The sequence below is a fragment of the Petromyzon marinus genome, chromosome 36, assembly GCF_048934315.1.
Source record: "Petromyzon marinus isolate PM22_M1 ecotype Great Lakes invasive population chromosome 36, UKy_Petmar_22M1.pri1.0, whole genome shotgun sequence".
NCBI lineage: Eukaryota > Metazoa > Chordata > Hyperoartia > Petromyzontiformes > Petromyzontidae > Petromyzon > Petromyzon marinus.
In genome coordinates, this window is record NC_133702.1 from 6182833 (window position 1) to 6201359 (window position 18527).

The 18527-nt window shown below is 46.4% G+C and overlaps 1 protein-coding gene across 3 annotated transcripts in view; it reads right to left on the minus strand.

Moving 5' to 3' along the window:
- The window catches only part of LOC116949362 (voltage-dependent calcium channel subunit alpha-2/delta-2-like), a 112099-nt gene that overhangs the window by 28622 nt on the left and 64950 nt on the right, over window positions 1-18527 (minus strand). For all 3 annotated transcript variants that reach the window (XM_032966592.2, XM_032966591.2, XM_032966590.2), the window contains 11 exons: window positions 17967-18077; window positions 14208-14286; window positions 12646-12695; window positions 11838-11927; window positions 9745-9810; window positions 8703-8777; window positions 6052-6126; window positions 4550-4621; window positions 2236-2307; window positions 1099-1160; window positions 556-632 (listed from right to left, as the gene is read on the minus strand). In XM_032966592.2, coding sequence (XP_032822483.2) covers window positions 556-632; window positions 1099-1160; window positions 2236-2307; window positions 4550-4621; window positions 6052-6126; window positions 8703-8777; window positions 9745-9810; window positions 11838-11927; window positions 12646-12695; window positions 14208-14286; window positions 17967-18077 — 829 coding nt within the window. The remainder of the gene's footprint in view (window positions 1-555; window positions 633-1098; window positions 1161-2235; window positions 2308-4549; window positions 4622-6051; window positions 6127-8702; window positions 8778-9744; window positions 9811-11837; window positions 11928-12645; window positions 12696-14207; window positions 14287-17966; window positions 18078-18527) is intronic.

The window sequence follows — 18527 nt, forward strand, 5'->3', positions numbered from 1 at the left end:
GTAAAAACAACATGGGCATTATTTTAAGTGTAAACATGTTGGAGAATTTATTCTAATCATTTTTTTTTACCGTTCACCTCTCCTAAGCAAGATTAATAGTGCATGTTCAAAACTTGTTTGTTTATGCATCACCGGCTGATACAAACATTATACAATCTGACTCGCACGCTGCTTGTGTGGGTTATGTCTTCCAAAGATCTACTCATTTTTCATCCGACAGCATTTAGTAAATCACGTCAGTGGCTCGTGTAAATCCAACGCACATAAATAAATAACAACACGCATTTAAAAAAAAAAAATCACTGCTTTGGAATCATTCGTTGTGACATCATTTAACAGAAAGAGGACAGCCGTATTCCAAATATAGATAATATAGGAAATTGAATAAAGTTGGAAATAAAGGCATAAGGTCAACGCAACAATGAAAACATTTACTATCTTGCAGAAAGAGGAGTCCGTGGACGAGCCGCTGTTGGGAACTGCATGTCGCCTACAAGGAGAGCAGGGTCACGCGATAGAGGGTGCGTGCGCGGGTGGCTCTGCTGTGCGTCTTACACTTGGCTTGGGTGATATCGTCACTCAGCCGGGCCTTGATGCGGTAGAGACTGTACGAGGGCATCACCAAGGCCAGGCTGCGGGCACACGGGGGGGGGGGGGGGCGAACAGGGCAGCCAGAGCGCGCCTCTCACCGACGACACGTGACCGCGACACGGTGGGAACTCTCAAGCAAGTGCAAAACCCTCCACGAGCCACACACTGCATATGTTGAACGTCTTTCGCACCGTTCACGTTGATTCGCAGTTTCGTTTAAAAGTAGATGCTCTAAACAAAGCCGAAGTGATTTCCCTGCTCAAAGTTCCACGTTCCTAGAGCGGGTCCAACCGTGTTGACTTCGCCACTAAGTGGTAATCATATCATCAACCCCAGGGGAATAATGGGGCTGAGTCAAGCCCCAACCGGGACTTTAACCTGCAACCTTCCGATTGTGCTGCTCACTACCACCGAGCCAACAGGCCGGGTAAGAACCCAACATCAACGTGCTCATCATCAATGGCTGCGCAGTTTCCCAGTGGTATTTTGTTTTAAAAGATGGGGTACCTGTAGTCTGTCTCCCGCACTCGCTTCCACGTGTACGTCCTCAAACCTTTATCCACGTATCTCTGTAAAAGAAGCGGGGTCACGTTAAGGCCTTCCGTTGCACACAGGAACTGGCCTTTGCTTTGATGTGCACAGTACTCTAGACAGATAATGTACGCTTATACCCATTCCTATAGAGGAATCAAGAAAACTCTTTGTTAAGCTGCTGGACAAGCAACATAGACAAATCGATGGTTTAATCCTTGGAATGTATCCATCATGCCACTGCTCCACCCATAACAACAATTGAAGATGTTAAATCATCTACACGAAAGGCTCTGTAGATAACGTACGTAAGAAGTAATGCGGCCTTCGCAACTGCTTGCTCACGCCACTGCCAGCAGAAGAACATCCACGACAACGAGCTCCGGAGGGTAATATTTTGGCCTACTCATTGACCAAACGCATTGGAAGGAGTGGGCGTACTCACACTCTACCCCCACCGCACGTGACCGAACGATCAACTAACTGTAATGTACCCACGAATATTGATAAAGTGGACGGAGGTGGCGGCATTAAACAAACAAAAAACTCGTACCTTTGCTTCAACTATCACGCCGGGCATAAATCGGCGGAAAAGGGGTGGAAATTCAAATGGATGTAGAAGGTTGGAGAGGTACGGAAATTTAGGAACATTGTTATGGAAGTGACTTGTCAATGGCAGAGGACAGAATGAATTATTTACCATTTTTATTTATTTTACCAGGTAAGGCCCACTGAGCTATGTAGCTCTTTTTCAGAAGCGACCAGGCCATCACAAATGATAGCTCAACCAAGTGGCTCATCACGTGGTAATTCATAGCAGTCAAATACCCTACTAAACGCCCGTTTCTAAACGCGGAGGGGGTAGAAAGAAAAAAAAACCTGACGATTACGACGACGTTGAAAATGATAAAGACGACGGTTGGGGTAACGCACGCGGGTCTGCGGAGCGGTGCACAATGAAGGAGCAAGCGTACACGCGTATTTAGATCTGGGTCTAAAGAAAGGGATGGGATCAGTAGCGTGGACGATGACCGAGGGGAGGGAATTCTGCATGACGGGGGGGGGGGGGGGGGGGGTAAAGCAAAAGTGAAGGAGAAACAAAAATCATCTTGCCTCATCCAATGACTTGATTAGCGTTTCAAACGTCTTTGTGCCAGATTCTCCTTTGATCATGAGCTCTCTAATCTGAAAAAAAAAAGACAAAACAGGCCGGTGCACATCGTCAAAGCTGCGAATCAAAGGTGTCCCCGAGAACAGTGATCGATGCGCCTCAGCTCATGGATTCACTCGAGTTGCCGTTGTTCCATCGCTTCCCTACGATTCTTTTTAAATCACTGCTCACACAGTCGTCATTATCGTGAACTTGACACCAAGATACCTTCAACGTTAAGGACTCGCCGTTCGACCAGATTAACAAATGCATACCGTGTCCAACAGCCTCATTTCAGGACGGAACGCTTCTCTGCTCACACTCCTTCCCACCGTCTCATTTTCCAACTTTCTCAATCTTACTCAATGCAAATAAAACACTTTAATTCTCATCTGCTGTACGATCGTTATTACTCTCTTCAGCTGGCTGCTGTGCATCATGGGTCCTTGAGCCTTTGCTCAGCAATTGTGATAAATATAATCATCAACAGCTTACCCATGGTGCCAGTGAAAGAGGCAGAGAGAAGTAATGTACCCCGATGTCTTCATTATGCAGGAGTTGGCTTTTAAACATATCAAAGACACTCACTAATTGACAGCCAGTAAGATCCGTCAGTCTGCGGCATCGGGTACGCGATGTCCTTGCACACGTGATTCGCAGGATCAACGTGCGATTGGCCAAACACTTTCACAGACAGTACTCCCATCATTTAAGCCAAGATACCTCATTTCCATCAAAACTGACAACCAGGCTTTGCCAACCAAGGAACAGCTCAGGAACAACCGCATTATAAGGCCTTGATCCACACACTCAATATATAAAATGACTCCATGGTCTTAGCCTCTGCCGCTCCATCGCTGCTACCTCTTGCTCCTTGGCAGATGGTGATGGTCTGGATGTATGTTGAACTTCTCATGCACTGCACGTAGCCAACCATGCTAATCGGAGGTGCGATGTTGAGTCTATGGGTAGTGTTGAGTCTATGGGCAGTGTTGAGTCTATGGACAGTGTTGAGTCTACGGGCAGTGTTGAGTCTATGGGTATTGTTGAGTCTATGGGCAGTGTTAATCTATGAGCTTCTTTTGCACCGTACGTGTCCACCCGTGCTAATCGGAGGTGCAGGGGGAAGGACAACAAACTAAAGACAAAAAGTAGGTCGATAGAAATTAGTTTTATATCAAAAATGGTAAGGAAGCAATGCTTCAAGTTGGTTAATGAATCACCATCCTGGTTATGACTGCAGCGTGTGTTAACCAGTGCACGTTCAAGATCACGTGACGTCATTAGCAAGAGTAGGCCATTGTGAGCCTCATTTTACTCAATGTGAATCTGTAAGGCCATCGTCGCTTCCCCCTCGGACCCCCCCCCCCCCCTGAAAAGAAGCCATCAGACTCATTGTGGCTTTCCTGGGTAAAATAAGCACAGAAGAGAAATATACAGTGAGCTGATGTTTCAGGCAATAACTCTGTCATACATACGCAAATTATTTTACTTTCTCAAGATTTATTTGATGATCGATATATTATGTCAATTCGAATAGGTTGTTTTTGTTTTCAACTTCATTAATATGTTCATAATATAGGTTTTGTTGGGTTAGATCGCGTAAATATAAGCGTGTCGTTAAATCCGCCATCACCCGACACAGCCAATTAGTAAGGTTTGTCACGTAAACTGAACATGCCAATGAGTGACTAGTTCAGCACACTGGTGCGTTGGAGAGCAAATCCACAATATTTACAATCTGAGTACGACGTTTCGCCAGTAATTACAACTAGCTTCATCAGGCAGACAGCCAGCTTTGTGGAGAAATCCTCCTCTTCCGTTCCTTGAATAGAGGGATATATGTGATGACGTCACTTGTGAGCCCTTCATGTGCGAAGGGGGGGGGGGATTAATGAATGCATATAAATTACAATGGGTATCCATTACCGGTTGGATTATTCATATGGTAATCAACGTAGATTATAAGCATGCAAATTGTTCTTTATTAATGCCCTAGGTTTCCCAGGGAACCCAACGAGTAATAATGTCCAACTGTTAAGTCGGTCACCCTTTCCGCTGTCTCTCTGCTCTGAAGAAGAACAACGTCAGGACAAACCCCCAGCAGTGCTGCTCCGTTCCTGGAATGGCTCGGCACGGCTTGGGCGTGCTTATCGACGGTCATGGAAACGCAGCATAAAGGAACCACATTTGGGGGGGGGGGAGATGAGTAAGCAGTTTTTTTGATGGGCCAACTCGGAGCACGGAAGCAGGAAAAATCGTCGCGCGTTTTTTCACCTCCACTTTGATGTCATTCTCCAGCTCGGCGTCCAGGAAGTCGAGCGTCACTGGCTCAGAAAAGCTCGCGAGCTTGAGGCGAGGGGGACAAACGAGAACGTGTGTTAAAAAAAAAAGTCCAGTAGCTTGCGAGGAGTGTCCATCTCCCGATCCTTGTTCCAATAACACGATGGATGAGCAGCCACTTCCACCATTTTTTTTGTAATCGCATTTAGGATCGAAGCTTTTTGCGAGTCGTGCGATTGCTCGCTCAAGCCACTGCTGGCAGGAGGGCCTCCCCCTCTTCAGGGGGCTCTAGTGAGCACCTCTATATCGTTTGTATTTTGGCCTACTCTTCCACGCTGACCAGACGTCACCATCGCACCCCACTGCAAGTGACGTGCCGATCGAGTAACGGCGGTGAACCCGCATATACTGCTGGGAATTACAAATGTCGCAATTTGTTCAACTGCTGCATCGGAAGATTGCAAACAGCAGCCTCTGGACTGCGAGTCCAGTGTGCTGACCGTGGCACCACGTGGGCGGCATTGCACTTTCTAATTGCTGTAATCAAATCGGCAAGGAATGTTGCAAAAACGTCAAGCCACTTGCTTTGGAGCAGTGGTCCTTAACATGGGCTGAACGCGTCCCCCGGGGGTGCGAGACGCTCATTCTGGGGGTACGAGACATGGCCACATTTTTTTAGAAGGTAAAAACATCGAAACACAAATTAAGCATGGGCACGTAAGCACAACTGCTTTGTTTCACCAAACCTACGTATTTATTCACATTGTTCATTTTTGTTACGATTGAGAACCAAAGGGGGGTGCGAGTCTGCAGTCAATGTTAAGAACTTTAGGCTATGTTAAACGAACAGTCCAGTCTCCTATCATTAACAACACATGGCTGGTCAACATAGATTAAAAACAACGAATGTAATCAAATAGCGATTGCACTTTTTGTTGCCTAGCGGGACTGTTACTGGAATCAAAGCGTTGTTAAATCCAGAGCACAACCGATGACTTTGTTCAAGGAAATAATTAAACAAATCCCCGTGCACGAACCACTAAATGGCACTGGGAAACAGTTGAAGCAGCAAACAGAAAGCATTATGCAATAACATTTTAAATAAATACCCAAAGCAATGGTGCTTTGCTTTTGTTTAAATAGAGTTAAACAGAGCAGTGCACCACCGAACTAACCGGCGCAAAAACACAATTACACACTATAATAAATCGGCAAAAAACACGAACTCACAGCCACAACGTGATTTTTTTGTTTAAACAAATATAGAAAGTATATAGATTGTTTTCTCTTTGCACAGCATTTATTTTTTTTACGTTTATGAGTATTCATGTGACGGGTTCTTTGAGTGGCAGATTTGTGGCAGAATGGCCCCACGCGTTTAAGCAAAAACAAAATTGCCTTAATGCTAGTGATAGCAATAGTGGTTCATAGTAGATGGGTTTTCAGCCAAGCGTCGGTAATTAAACACTGTGATCATGTCATGTGCGAATGAATACCTTTGGCAGCAAGTTGGGGTGCAGAAACACGTATCCGTTGGGATCGATAGCAAAGAAGTACCCATTTGCACCGAGCTGCATCGCAAAATACCCACACAATACACCCATCTGTCAAAATAATCATCAGCATCACCAGAATCGCCGTCATTATCGTGATCAACTTTGCTGCTATTCTGGCCCAGAGGCGTCTCTTTCTGCCGAGTAAGCAGGTGTTCTCACCGCACAAATAAGTCACAATGGGGCCATCCGATAATTCAGCAGCTGTTGGTATTTGTCCAAGTTTTGCCCAAAGCTGCTGGTGAAATTAATCAACGATATAACGGCACGGTTGTTCACACCCTCCCGAATCAGCAGTCAGTGTATTATTTCGTAGGGTTTCTCGTCCGCATTCAAAGTAGAGATTCCTAACAGCAGTCTCCAGAGATAGTCCATGAAACACGAAAGTCTAGCCAACTCGGCAAAGACTGCCAAACGTGTTCACCAAACACACGTGAGCGTGAGAAAAAAAGATAGCTTTCGCCAAGCAACTTTAAATCTCGACATTAATTCTGTGTTGTTGCAGTGGGTTTTGAAATTCATGAATAATAAACTCGCAAATTCTGGACCAGTCAACGGAAAGCATTTGTTAAAACGAATGCTGTTGGAAAACGTTGTTATAGAAGGCCCCTGGTCTGAAAGCCGAGCATTTTATTGTGTTATAACACAGTGAGGCATTATCTTTTCTGTTGAACTTAATAAACAGAAGGCAGTTGTCTTAAAGCCTCTGAGGCACAAGACAGCAGGAGGCAATGGCGGCTGGCCATAACTGCACTGACGGTTTCCTAGTGTCTCATTGTCCTGTTCCTCTGATTAGCATACATTCATACATTGTCCTGCTCTTCCGAATCGCACCACATAGGACAGCAGTTCAACATATATACTTATTTTGATTTAAAGCTTTCGTGACTGCAGGGATTAATATTCTTGGTGCTTTCGGTAAAGTCACGTAGAAGGGAAGCAATGAAATAATACAAATATAAAACAATACAATTCTCACGACGTTTCGACTGCAACACAAGCAATCATCATCAGGTGTGAAAACCACAACAAGATAATTTGAAAAAAGTGGCGGTTTTTTTAACGTTAGCACCATCTCAACAAACTGCCAAATCTCTCTCCGTGGTGCTAACGTTAAAAAAACCGCCACTTTTTTCAAATTTTCTTGCTGTGGTTTTCACACCTGATGATGATTGCTTGTGTTGCAGTCGAAACGTCGTGATAATTTTATTGTTTTATATTTTTATTATTTTATTGTTTCCCTTCTACGTGACTTTACCGAAAGAACCAAGAATATATATACATATGTTATTGTCAAATAATATGGCCACAACTTTGACCCTTTTGAGTTGGTGGTTAAAATCAAGGCTGTGTGCATTATACACGCAGTGTGGTGATGTCAGGCGACAGCAAAGGCATGATTGGGAGGACCAAGCAAATTCATATTCGTGCCTTTCGTTGCCTAGAAATTGTCTTTTTGCTTGTACTATTACTCTGCTACACACTCTCCCGTCGTTTATATTGAAAAAAAAAACACGTGAGGATATGAGACGGATTCGTGCATACGTGTAGCGACTCCGACGGCAACGTAATAAGAAGAGCCACTTTTATTGAAAGCCTTCTAAAATAAGTAACCCTACTAAAGACTTCCACAAAAAAAAGACCCGAGGCTTCGTTCTTGTCTTCCCTGCTTGTATCTTCCTCCGAGCATCCCCACTCCTCGTGCTCTCCCCGTATATATCCCCCTTACTCGGGCCTTGTTGTCCTTGTTTTTTTTACCTTTAGCCGATCCCATGTCCGTTCCCTCTAACGGGTCCTTTCTGTTTACCCGTTTTCTCGTTCAACCCTCATTCTCCAATCCCTTTAAAAGTCTGCCTCCTGACCAATCACCGTGGAGGTCTCTTTCTTCCAATCAGACACCTTTGTTTATTTGTGAATAGCCGTTAGGCTGCATATGGCTTGAGGTCATTTTTCGGTCATTACGCATATGCATGAATCTATGTCATAACCCACAAGGCTGGTGCACATCCAGTTTTGCACAATTTCACTGTTTGGCCCCTGATGGTCCCCACGGTGTGGTTCCACGCAGTGCCTTGGGCCCAAATCATCAAAGTGACCAACAACATTTGATTCAAATGTCAGATTTTTTTTTCCCCCCTCCACGTTTGCTTGCAAAACACTTCCGATTATCCATAACGGGAGAACTTCTCCACAAATGTGGCTGTCGCCTGATGATGCTTGTTGTAATTACTGGTGAAACGTCGTACTCGAATTGCAAATGTTGTGGGTTTACTCTCCAACACACCGGCGTGCTGTACTTGTGATGAATTGGCATGTTTTGTTTACGTGACAAACCTTACTAATTGGCTGCATCGGGTGGTGGCGGGTTTAATGACACATTTAGATTCGCGCGATCTAACCCAAAAAAACCTTTATTATGGATAATATTGGTCGCGAAAGCCTACGTGTCAAACTGACTTCAAATTATTCCGACGTTGACACATGTAACACACCCGCTGCTGCTCAGCACAGATTAAAAGTTGCCATTACAGAAGTTCGAGCAGATGAACGCGCAGGCAACAGGAGCTGCTGCAAGCGGACGACTCACGACTTACAATGTACTCCTTGGTGAGCCTCTTTACATCCTCCAGAGACACGTCGACACCCATCACACCTAGGATCAGCTGATTCTGAAATCCACAGGGAACAAATTAGCTAGAGGCGCTGACCACTGAAAACACGAGCACGATAAGATATATACGCACGCGTTTTTGAACGCTTTTCAACATAGGTGCAAAGTGTGAACGCATTAGTTCTGTCCGGCCGTCTGTCGTGGGTCATGACAACTCTCATGACAATGATCTGATATAAATAACAAATTAGTTTAAAGTTATCGAGGACTTATAACGCAGGTGAGTGGCGCCTTCGTGTGATGGACCGAGGGTCATTGCCCCCAGAACGTCGCCTACTAATTATTTTCAACGCAGTATTTTAATGACACGGAATGTGTTCACTTGCTCTTGTTATTTGTGCTCGTGCACCACTGCCAATGCAGAATCCGAATATTTATTTAGACTGGTGGAGGAAGCTCTTTTTCACAGATGTCCACCAGGGGGTGGGGGTCAGAAAGTTACAACCAAAAAAACTAAGCAAATAAAGAAGCAGCAGCAGCACCATTCAAATCGTGTGTACTCACAGTGGTACGAGTGTCTGACCCCACATCAGAGACGAGAAGCTCTCATTAGCCCTTTTTCCCGGAATAAAAAATAAAACAACTTGATCGGTCCACCGAAGCTCACACAAAGGCCATGAGGGAGGGCGTGTGGCACAGCTTGGCGTCAGTTACCGTACAGTGCGGTCGTGTCGCTACAGTTCTCTGCTGTGAGTACAATGTCTTTAAAAAAAACGGGGCAACTACGCCTCTCTAAATAAAATTAATGGCGAACCGCTTGCGCGTTCCGAGATCCAGCGGTGAACTGGACACCCACCCTGCAACTCGCAGATGTCTCGGAACGGGAAAGGGCTAATAACGTTTTACAGTTGCCACGTTTCCGTTACTCCCCGCTCTGACAAGGCTAGAGGTGCTGCCTCTCTAAGTTCACACAGGCTGCGCGCTCAGCTACCGCCGCCGCATCCCGAGCCGACGTCTCCTCTCACCTGTTTGTCTCCCTGCATGCTTGTGTTGAACACCGGCATCGTACCTGTGATGACCAGACCCAGCCCCTGTTGAAATAATAGACACGTTCACGCAACCGTAACCGATGGCCTCGAACACGCACGGCCCTTTCGCCAATCCACTGCTGGACAGGGGCATACCCATGCCACGCCAGGTCGTGGTGGCGCATGTCTGTAATCCAGAACTGTGGAGTTAAGCGAGGGTTGGTGGATTATCGCACTGATATCAAGAAACTGCCTTCACGTGCAATATTCTGGGCTTTCCAGAAGGCAGGACAGCCTTGCCAGGTATACAGGAGGTCATGGGTTCGATCCCAAGCCTGACACCTGTATATTTGGAGTTTGCATGTCTCTCTCCCCGTGATCGCCTTAATTTTTATTCGGATCCTCTGGTTATTTCCTCAACACTTAGAAACATTAGTTTAAGAGTATTTGGCTGCTATAAATTCTACACGGTAAGCCACTTCTTTGAACTATAATTTGTGGCCAGGTTGCTTCTAAAAAAAGAGCTACATAGCTCAGTGGGCCTTAACCTGCTAAAATAAATTGTTTAGTGACAATAGTTTTTACAATCGGTCCGTTTTAAGGGAGAGAGAGCAAACAATCTCTCGCAGTATCAACATTGATTCAGGTGACTGCACCGCTAATGTAATATCCGCCTTGGAGAATGAAATAAACACATTACAAGTCCAGAATAACGCAGGCGCGTCGTTAAACCTGCCGCCACCCGTGCGGCCGCTTTATACAACAGCCTCTCAAACCGCATGCACGTGGAGCGTGAATGATAGTGCACCCCGTGGCTCTGCACCGAGAAGACGCGCATTAGGACATGCCATCAGCCTTTTTGGCACCTAGGGTACCACGTCATTGAACTCGACGCTGCGACACAGTTGTCACATCGCGGCTTTAATGCCGCGTCTCTCCTCCCGTGCCGCATTAAGCCCGCAAGCAGCCCCCGAGGCTTCATCCGTTTCAAAAACAGAGCTATCACACGTGACGTCTTATCGCGCTGGAAATAAACGTAGCAAGCCACGCGACGATTCGTAAATTTAAAGTAATTTTTTTTTTATTCAAATCAGTTCCTACGGCCACAATACAAGCACGGCAGCGATTATTTTCGTTTCGTGTAGGACTCTATGCGATCTTTTTCCCTTTGGGCTAATGGGCAGAACGAACAAGATAAAGACTAAAAACGAAAACCGTACAGATGACACAGACCATACAGGTGGGACAGGATGAACGAGAGAGACTCTGCGAGCCAGCACTAGACAAACACAGTTTGAGACGGACAGGCGTGGGACGATTTGCGAATTTAAATTTAAATCTATTGCTGCGATCACAATGCACGCGCCGGGTTGCGTGTAGAGAAACGCTCGTTATTTTCAGCGTATGTAAGTGTTGCATAATGTTTTTTTCATTGGGCTGATAATCTTCGCGAATGAGGCGGAACAAATGAAAATAACCCATGAGAAATACAGCACAGATGAAACGGACGGAGCTTCTGAGGAAGTGCCGAGGAGACAGACAGCACAAACGAGATAGCCAATACAATGGAGGCAGCTTAGACAGCTTATAACGATAAAGAAAGCACAAATGATACACGATGCAAACGAGACTTCATAACATCGCAATACAAGGATGAACGCACAGGCAGCATAAACGACAAAAATAGCACGAATGATAGTGCAAACAGGGGGTTTCACCGAGGAGGCATGCAGCACAAACGGCACAGGCAGTCGATGGCACATTATATAATCAAAACCGTTCAGATGAGACAATCGGCACAGACAAGACAGTACAAATAAGACAGAATCGTTGCAAGCCTAGGCGTCAGCAGCCAAGTAGCTGGTGGGATTTAACCCCGTTTGGCTGCATGCACTTACGTGCCTTGAACTTCTTTCGCACCGTACATGGCCAAACTGTGCTGGACGGAGGTGCAGTTTGACACCCGCACAGCTCACTCAGAGGGCTTCAGCCAACAACGCGAGCACAAAACCCAGTGGTGGGGGGGGGGGGGGGGGGCTGGGGGCTAATGGGAGCCTCGCAAACGGAGGCGTGGAGATGCCGGCACTCACCAGGGCATCCTGGTAAACGTTGGTCCACTGCACCTGCTTGGCACTGGGCCCTTTCAGCACCATGGGGCGGCTGAGGACATCCAGGTACTCCTGCGCAGGAGGGAGGGTTGGGGACGATCAGAGACTCTGCGCGCCGATAGCACATACCCCCGATCTAAATTGCGTGTCATTCATTCGTCGTCTCTGCATTGCACGCGTGTAACAAATTGACACATGTTCACAAGAGAAGTGCACACGTAATTAATTCGTTTGTCAGTGCCTTCCCCCCGCATTAAGTGACATCTAATCCACAGCCATCGGCACTTACGCATGCGCAGCACATTCGATGAAAGATAAAGCCGCGGCCCCGCAAAGTCTCACTCACGCCAATGCTGGCGGAAGCGCCTCTCCACGAGAGGAGGCTCTCATGGAGAGCCTCTCTATAAGATATTATATTTTGGCATACCTGTCCGCACTGGCCAGATGTTTCGGAAGAGGTGGAAGTAGCCACACTTTACTCCACCACACGCGACCCACCGATTGAGTCATTTGGAGTACGCATTATACTTAAGGGGCACGTACAATATATATACGGTCACAAAAACGTTCTCAAACTCTTTATACATTGCGTATCGGCAACATAATGAAGTTTACAAATACATATTCACAGATATTTGTTATCTGACAGTATGTCTACTTACTAATGCCTGATAAACAGTCATAGGAAGAGATTGTGTGACTGGCAGGCAGGCCTGAGAGAGGGCAGGTAGTCCGTGATGAGGCGATCCACCAGAACAACCAATAACATCCGTACCAAGTGACTGCTTACCTGTGTGTTAATCCGAATGGCCCCAATGGAAGGAATCTCAAAGTAGTAACCTACATTAAAAAATGTAAACAACAAACATTTAACAATCGGCAATAGGAAAAGAACATGCACCACGTCCTTTCCCAAAGATGTTGGCGATCATGGCCTTTTTCCGTTGAGCTCTGTCCATGCTATTTACTCGAGGACTCAGAGTTCGATACTCAAATATCTTAAGTACTTATTTAGCTGTCTTCCCCTGCTTCTTGTACCTAAAAGATTCCAAGTCTAAACATTATATTCAGTCTCGTTTTTCTCATGACATGTCCAAAAACTCTAACTTGCCTCATATTACACGGCATATGAACCTTGTAACAATTTGTCCCACTCACATTTTTAGAAAGTGTTAACAGTTCTTTTGGTAAAGTCACGTAGACTTTACCGAAAGAACCAAAGAGTAATTCCTGCAGTCACGAAAGTTCCAAATCAAGTTTAAAAATGCTATTTTATGTTTCCTGTATATTAGCTGCAGGGCTAGCTACCTGGGATCATATCGTTGTAAGGGTCATTTGATGCCATTGCATACAACATATAGGAATCGAAAAATACCAATAAAGTCAGACATTTGGAATATGCAGAGATTTCCTTTGGGATTCAGAGGCAAGGGAAAAGGCAGACTAGCAAGCGAGGCAGCCAAGACTGGTACCAACAATTGCCCAGGTTCTGTGGCCCTACATTGGAATGCTTGGCCAACTCCGTGAGTATACAGAGGGAGAAAACTGAAGCACCCGAAGACAACCCGTGAATGGCAGGGGCGGAGGGGGGAAACACTCAATCCCCAGACAGATGGAGATTGAGCCCGCTTGCTGCACTGCCATCTCCCGGCGGGCTAAGGGTATGGCCATCTCGACGGCCACGGAAAGGGAGATTTGCAATATTTGTTCGATCCACCAACCCTAACTGCCTCACCAGTGCCGGGTTACAGGTGTGCGTCACCCACCGCCCGGCTTTCGATTGTTACACAATTTGTTTAATTTATCCTAAGCGTATGAATTTATTTAATTTGTTTAACTTATGCGTAGCTACATGCCTGGTAAATACACACACACACATACACACTTAAAAATGTTGACCTTGTTGTACACAAACCACACTGAATTCTGAACCATCAACATTCACATGCTATCAATATTAACCAACTCACACATTCTGATGAAGACGTTAACACAACACAGATCCCTCATTTACCTTTAGATGCGCAAGGAAAGTGGTGTTAAAAATACCTTATAAAGGCCAGAAAAGCACCTGAACAATTGCTGCGGCTTGTACTTAGTCCGCACACCTATGTCTCCCGAGTGCCGATGTTCACAACTTTGCGCAACACAGGTACTCATTTAAAAACGGAGCTGATCTAACAAGGGACCCAGGACAGGTTCGGACACCACTCGCCACTGCTGTTTAGCTTTGACCGGAAGTCGAACTTGGGTCGCCGGTCCTGTGGCGCAGTGCGCTAATACTCCGCCACTGCTGTGAACACATGCGCGCACACACGCACGCAAGTGTAATAGCACGAAAGGCCGTCTCACCTTTATTGGCACACGCCATCCACTGGATGGGCGTGACGTCATAGTTGTGTTGCCCGACTGAGAATGTGAACACGCGTACCTGCGAGAGAGAGAGTGCGCACAAGGGCAGTCAAAGTCCACGGGCTTGCGGCATTAAAAAGGCTGCAAGACACTAAGGCTCCAACCTGCTCGCAGCCGTCCTATGACTGGCACCGTTTGGCAATAAGCACATCTTAAAATGAAGATGGAATGTACCTAGGGCTGTCTGACATGATTAAATCAATAATAATTTACGTGTTTATTCAGAGAAGCAACGCTGCGCCGTTGGGCTCTATTTCAGGAGGGTCCTGCTTTGCCCTTTAATTCTAAGACGTTTTCAGCCAATTCATGATGAGTGTCCGTACAAGTGTGGGAGCAAACCGGACCACCCGGAGAAAACCCACACATGCAAGAGGGGGCAACGCACTATCCCCGTACAGATGGAAACAGACGTCGATTAGTCCGCTTGCTCTACCGCCAGGGTTATGGCGCTTCAACGCCCACGGGAAGGGAGTTTCGGAACATTTGTGCTATCCACCAACCCTCACTGCCTCCTCCAGTGCTGGGATTTCAAGCGTGCACAGCCACCACCGCCGATCCGTGAATGATAAAAAAAAACATTTAAAGTTAAGGTCAAGAGCAGTGACATGATGCCACTACAGTGGCAAAGCAATTGAAAGCACGGCACCCGCAAGGTGCTCATGATTCGGGCTGAAACGGATGCGTCCGTTCATCAACGAACAACGATTGTTACGCTCGCGATACGTGCCATCAAATTGCACGTGTAACAATTGATAGTGGTCGATTTGTGTGTTGTATGAAAATGGGGTCACTGTACCCTTGCAGCCACTAGCGGCGCTGCCAATTACCCGAATGTACAAACATAATTTTTGTCACAAATCACGACAACTCATGAAATCACAGTTGAGGAGGGGAGGTCATGTCTACTCTTCTTCAGACCTTGACTGTATTTGTTTCATCAATTAAAAAAAGCTTCAAATGTGCAGCGAGCAGCCCAAGATTTGTGTGTGTATGTCTTTTGCATTGCCTTCCTTGAATTGGAATTAAACACTAATATACGTTTATGCGCGCAATATACAAATGCATGCACTTAACGGGTGCGCATATAAAATTGCAATCAGATCTCCGGTTCCATATCATTCGCGCGAACAGCAACGCAGCTGGACTAGATGAACACCTTGCACCATCCCCGGATGTAAATCGGCATCGTTGATTTGGTAATTTGTCTTTTCTTTAAATTAATATGATTCGTTAATACGTTTATTGACCAGTTCCTCTGCCCTCCTACTTTCCTCTCCCACTCATACACAACACAGCTGCACGTGTGCTCTTTTGTCTGGCTTCATTCCCGTCACGTGTCCCAACCGATGCAATCATTCTAAAACACTGCAGCCTTTTTACGTAACGTTGCAATCGGGTATACACTGATACAATTAGACAAGTTGACAGATAAAGCCCATTACTGTGAGAAGCTATATTTAAACACAGCACATAATTGTAGGTAGGACCGCAGCAGCTCCTATATAATCTACACAAACAAGGGATTCTAAAAAAAGGGGCCCAAATGGCCCGGGAGATAAAAGATGGATGTCATTAGTATTATTTATTCATCTTGGTGCACGCTTGCAATGCCAGTCTCACGGGGTCCTTTTGGCCATAAAGACAGACATAATACATGAACGTCTATAATTACAGCAGAATGAGAGACGCAATTAGCGCTACGTACCGCGTCACAGCCGCCACCAGCGGCGTGTTGTTGGCACGAGCACACACAGCTGCACCCAGTTATTTACACACGTCTTCACACGGTCATTACGTCGTACTATGCGGTTGTGTTTTCGTTATGTATCTCATATGCAAACATTGGGAGGCACGTACATATGTATGGCCAACGCCGGGCAATCCAGTGCGGATTGAGGGCATCCTGACGCCGGGCGGGTAGCGAGGGTTATTAGACCGTGCTTCACCATGCTGCTCAGTGCAGGTTGGTGAATGTGGGGAGCACAGACGCGGCAGCACAGAAGTACGGTACAACAAAATATTGTATCTTCACTGCCTCCTGTTGACAAACGAACGTAGTGTGGCCCCCTCGGACGCTTATGACAACCTGGCGTGCATGGTGGCCGCCCAATCCAAGCTCAACTTAGGGCTCAACCCTGCTTAGCTTCTCAGATGTGATCAGATCGGGCGCATGTCGGGGCGACTTTGACCGCAGGGAAGAAAGTACAAGCGGGACAAACGTAATCGATAATTGAATTTAATCGTGACCCTACATCACAACAACTCCTCGGATCCTGGGGGAAGGCGAGGGTGAATGACGATGTGCCTGCAACGGATATATACATTATCCGCCATGCAACCAGGGGGCTACAAAAAGGAATAGAAATTTGTCGCCATGGCAACGGCAGGCTCCAGAATTTATGGTGAACGTACATTAATTTTGCAAACTGCTGACTGTTCCACTTCCCGCATGCTCACCATCACTGCTGTTTAAAGACCGCCCCACCCCCCCCCCCCCCCTTTGGGGGGCCCTCAGCACTCAAGGGGCAGATGAGATGCCCTACCTTTTTTTACGAGTCAAGCCCGGATTCTAAATTGGAAGTAATTGAATAAGTTACCCGTCAACTTCAACCCACAGTTTAGCTATCGCCTTCGGGTAAGCCCGTCTCGGGAGGAACACGAGACTGCTCTATTAAGCGCCGTGCAGCATCCAGCAAGCCCTGACCCTGGGAGCTTTGTGCCACCGCATTCCTACCCTTTGTATGCGCAGCAAAAGCTTTGCTCCTCGAGGTGACTGCTCGTGGCTTTAATGTTATTTTTTTAATAGCCTTTTGTTCCCGTAAATGTATTCGGAACGCGCGTCACGCAAGAATACGACTTGTCCCTGCGGAACTCTCGTGGAGCATCGCCTGAGCGCGTTGGAGAACAACCCGCAGAAGCATGTTTCAGAGAACTACTGCCGATGCCCCTTCAAAAGTGACCACTCTCGTCTACACACGAAAGGATGCCATTTCCCACATGCCCTGCCGCAGGGAAATGTTCATCGCATGGCAATCAAAACACATTGGGGTTTTTTTTTGTTTCACCCATTCTCAGAGCTGGAATTTTAGTCAAATTAAGTGAAAACACAAATTTAATCTTCAGTCTTTTTTTTTTGTGAAGTCACAGGTGACCAATCTGAGACTCGTCATCCTGGATTTGAACTCAGAATCACAGAAGTTCTAGCTCAGCGCTCTGACCCCTGAGCTGTACTGCCCTTTGCTGCCTCACAACGTAGCACAGGCTTGCACAGCTACCTACAACAATGTGGCACGCAAAGCGGTCACCCACCGCAGCACAATTCAGGATCGAACCCGACCAATCATCTTCCGAGATCCGAAGGCATCGGGTGAATTCCTAACCATCGAACAAAGACGGTCGCCGCATCGTGCGCTTTCAGATTCGCTTCTGCGGTCGTCTGGAACGCTCTTCTTTACGATATTAGGAAACTGCTGGAGCTAAGGAATTTTTAATAATTTAGATTGAAAACGGATTTATTTAGAACTGCTTTTTGTGTTCAGTTTGTTGTCCTTCCACCGCACCTCCAATTAGCACGATTGGCTACGCACAGTGCGAAAGAAGTTCAACATACATAACTAAGTATGGATATTATGATTATTGTCATTGTACATAGTATATTATTCGTGGCATATGGTCAGTGGGGGATGGACAGCCACTCACGGTTTTGTTGGGCCAGTTGTACTTCTCAAAGATGTCCTGGGCGCGGTCTTCGCCGCCGTCAGTGAACAGCATGATCATCTTGTTGCAGAAAGCGCGCGATATGTTGTTGAACTGCACCGGCAGGGACAACAACAACATGCCCAGTGAGAGCTTCAGCTGGGACACTTTCAAAATGCATCTGGCGATTCGATGGATTGCAGATATGCGAGGTTTGCCATTTAATTTCGGAATGGGTTACAAATAATTAGTTCTGTGGTGATTATAGTGGCCACTCGTGGCTGCAGGTGGTCCCAGGGTCCCACTACATACAATATACGACAACGGATTAACCACATCTGTTTGGTCGTTGGGGTACGACGGAGTGATGACTTACGAGAAAGGGCGAGTGGGTTAACATTAGCGCATTACACCTACACAAGTTGTACATTTACAGTCCTTTAGTCAGCCAACTACTGAATGAGGGCCTTCTCACACCGTGCGAGTTTGCAGGGCTTACCTGACCGTACCTCACCACGCCGGTCAGTGTGCGCGTTTGTGAAGGTGGGGGAGCAATAATGCGGG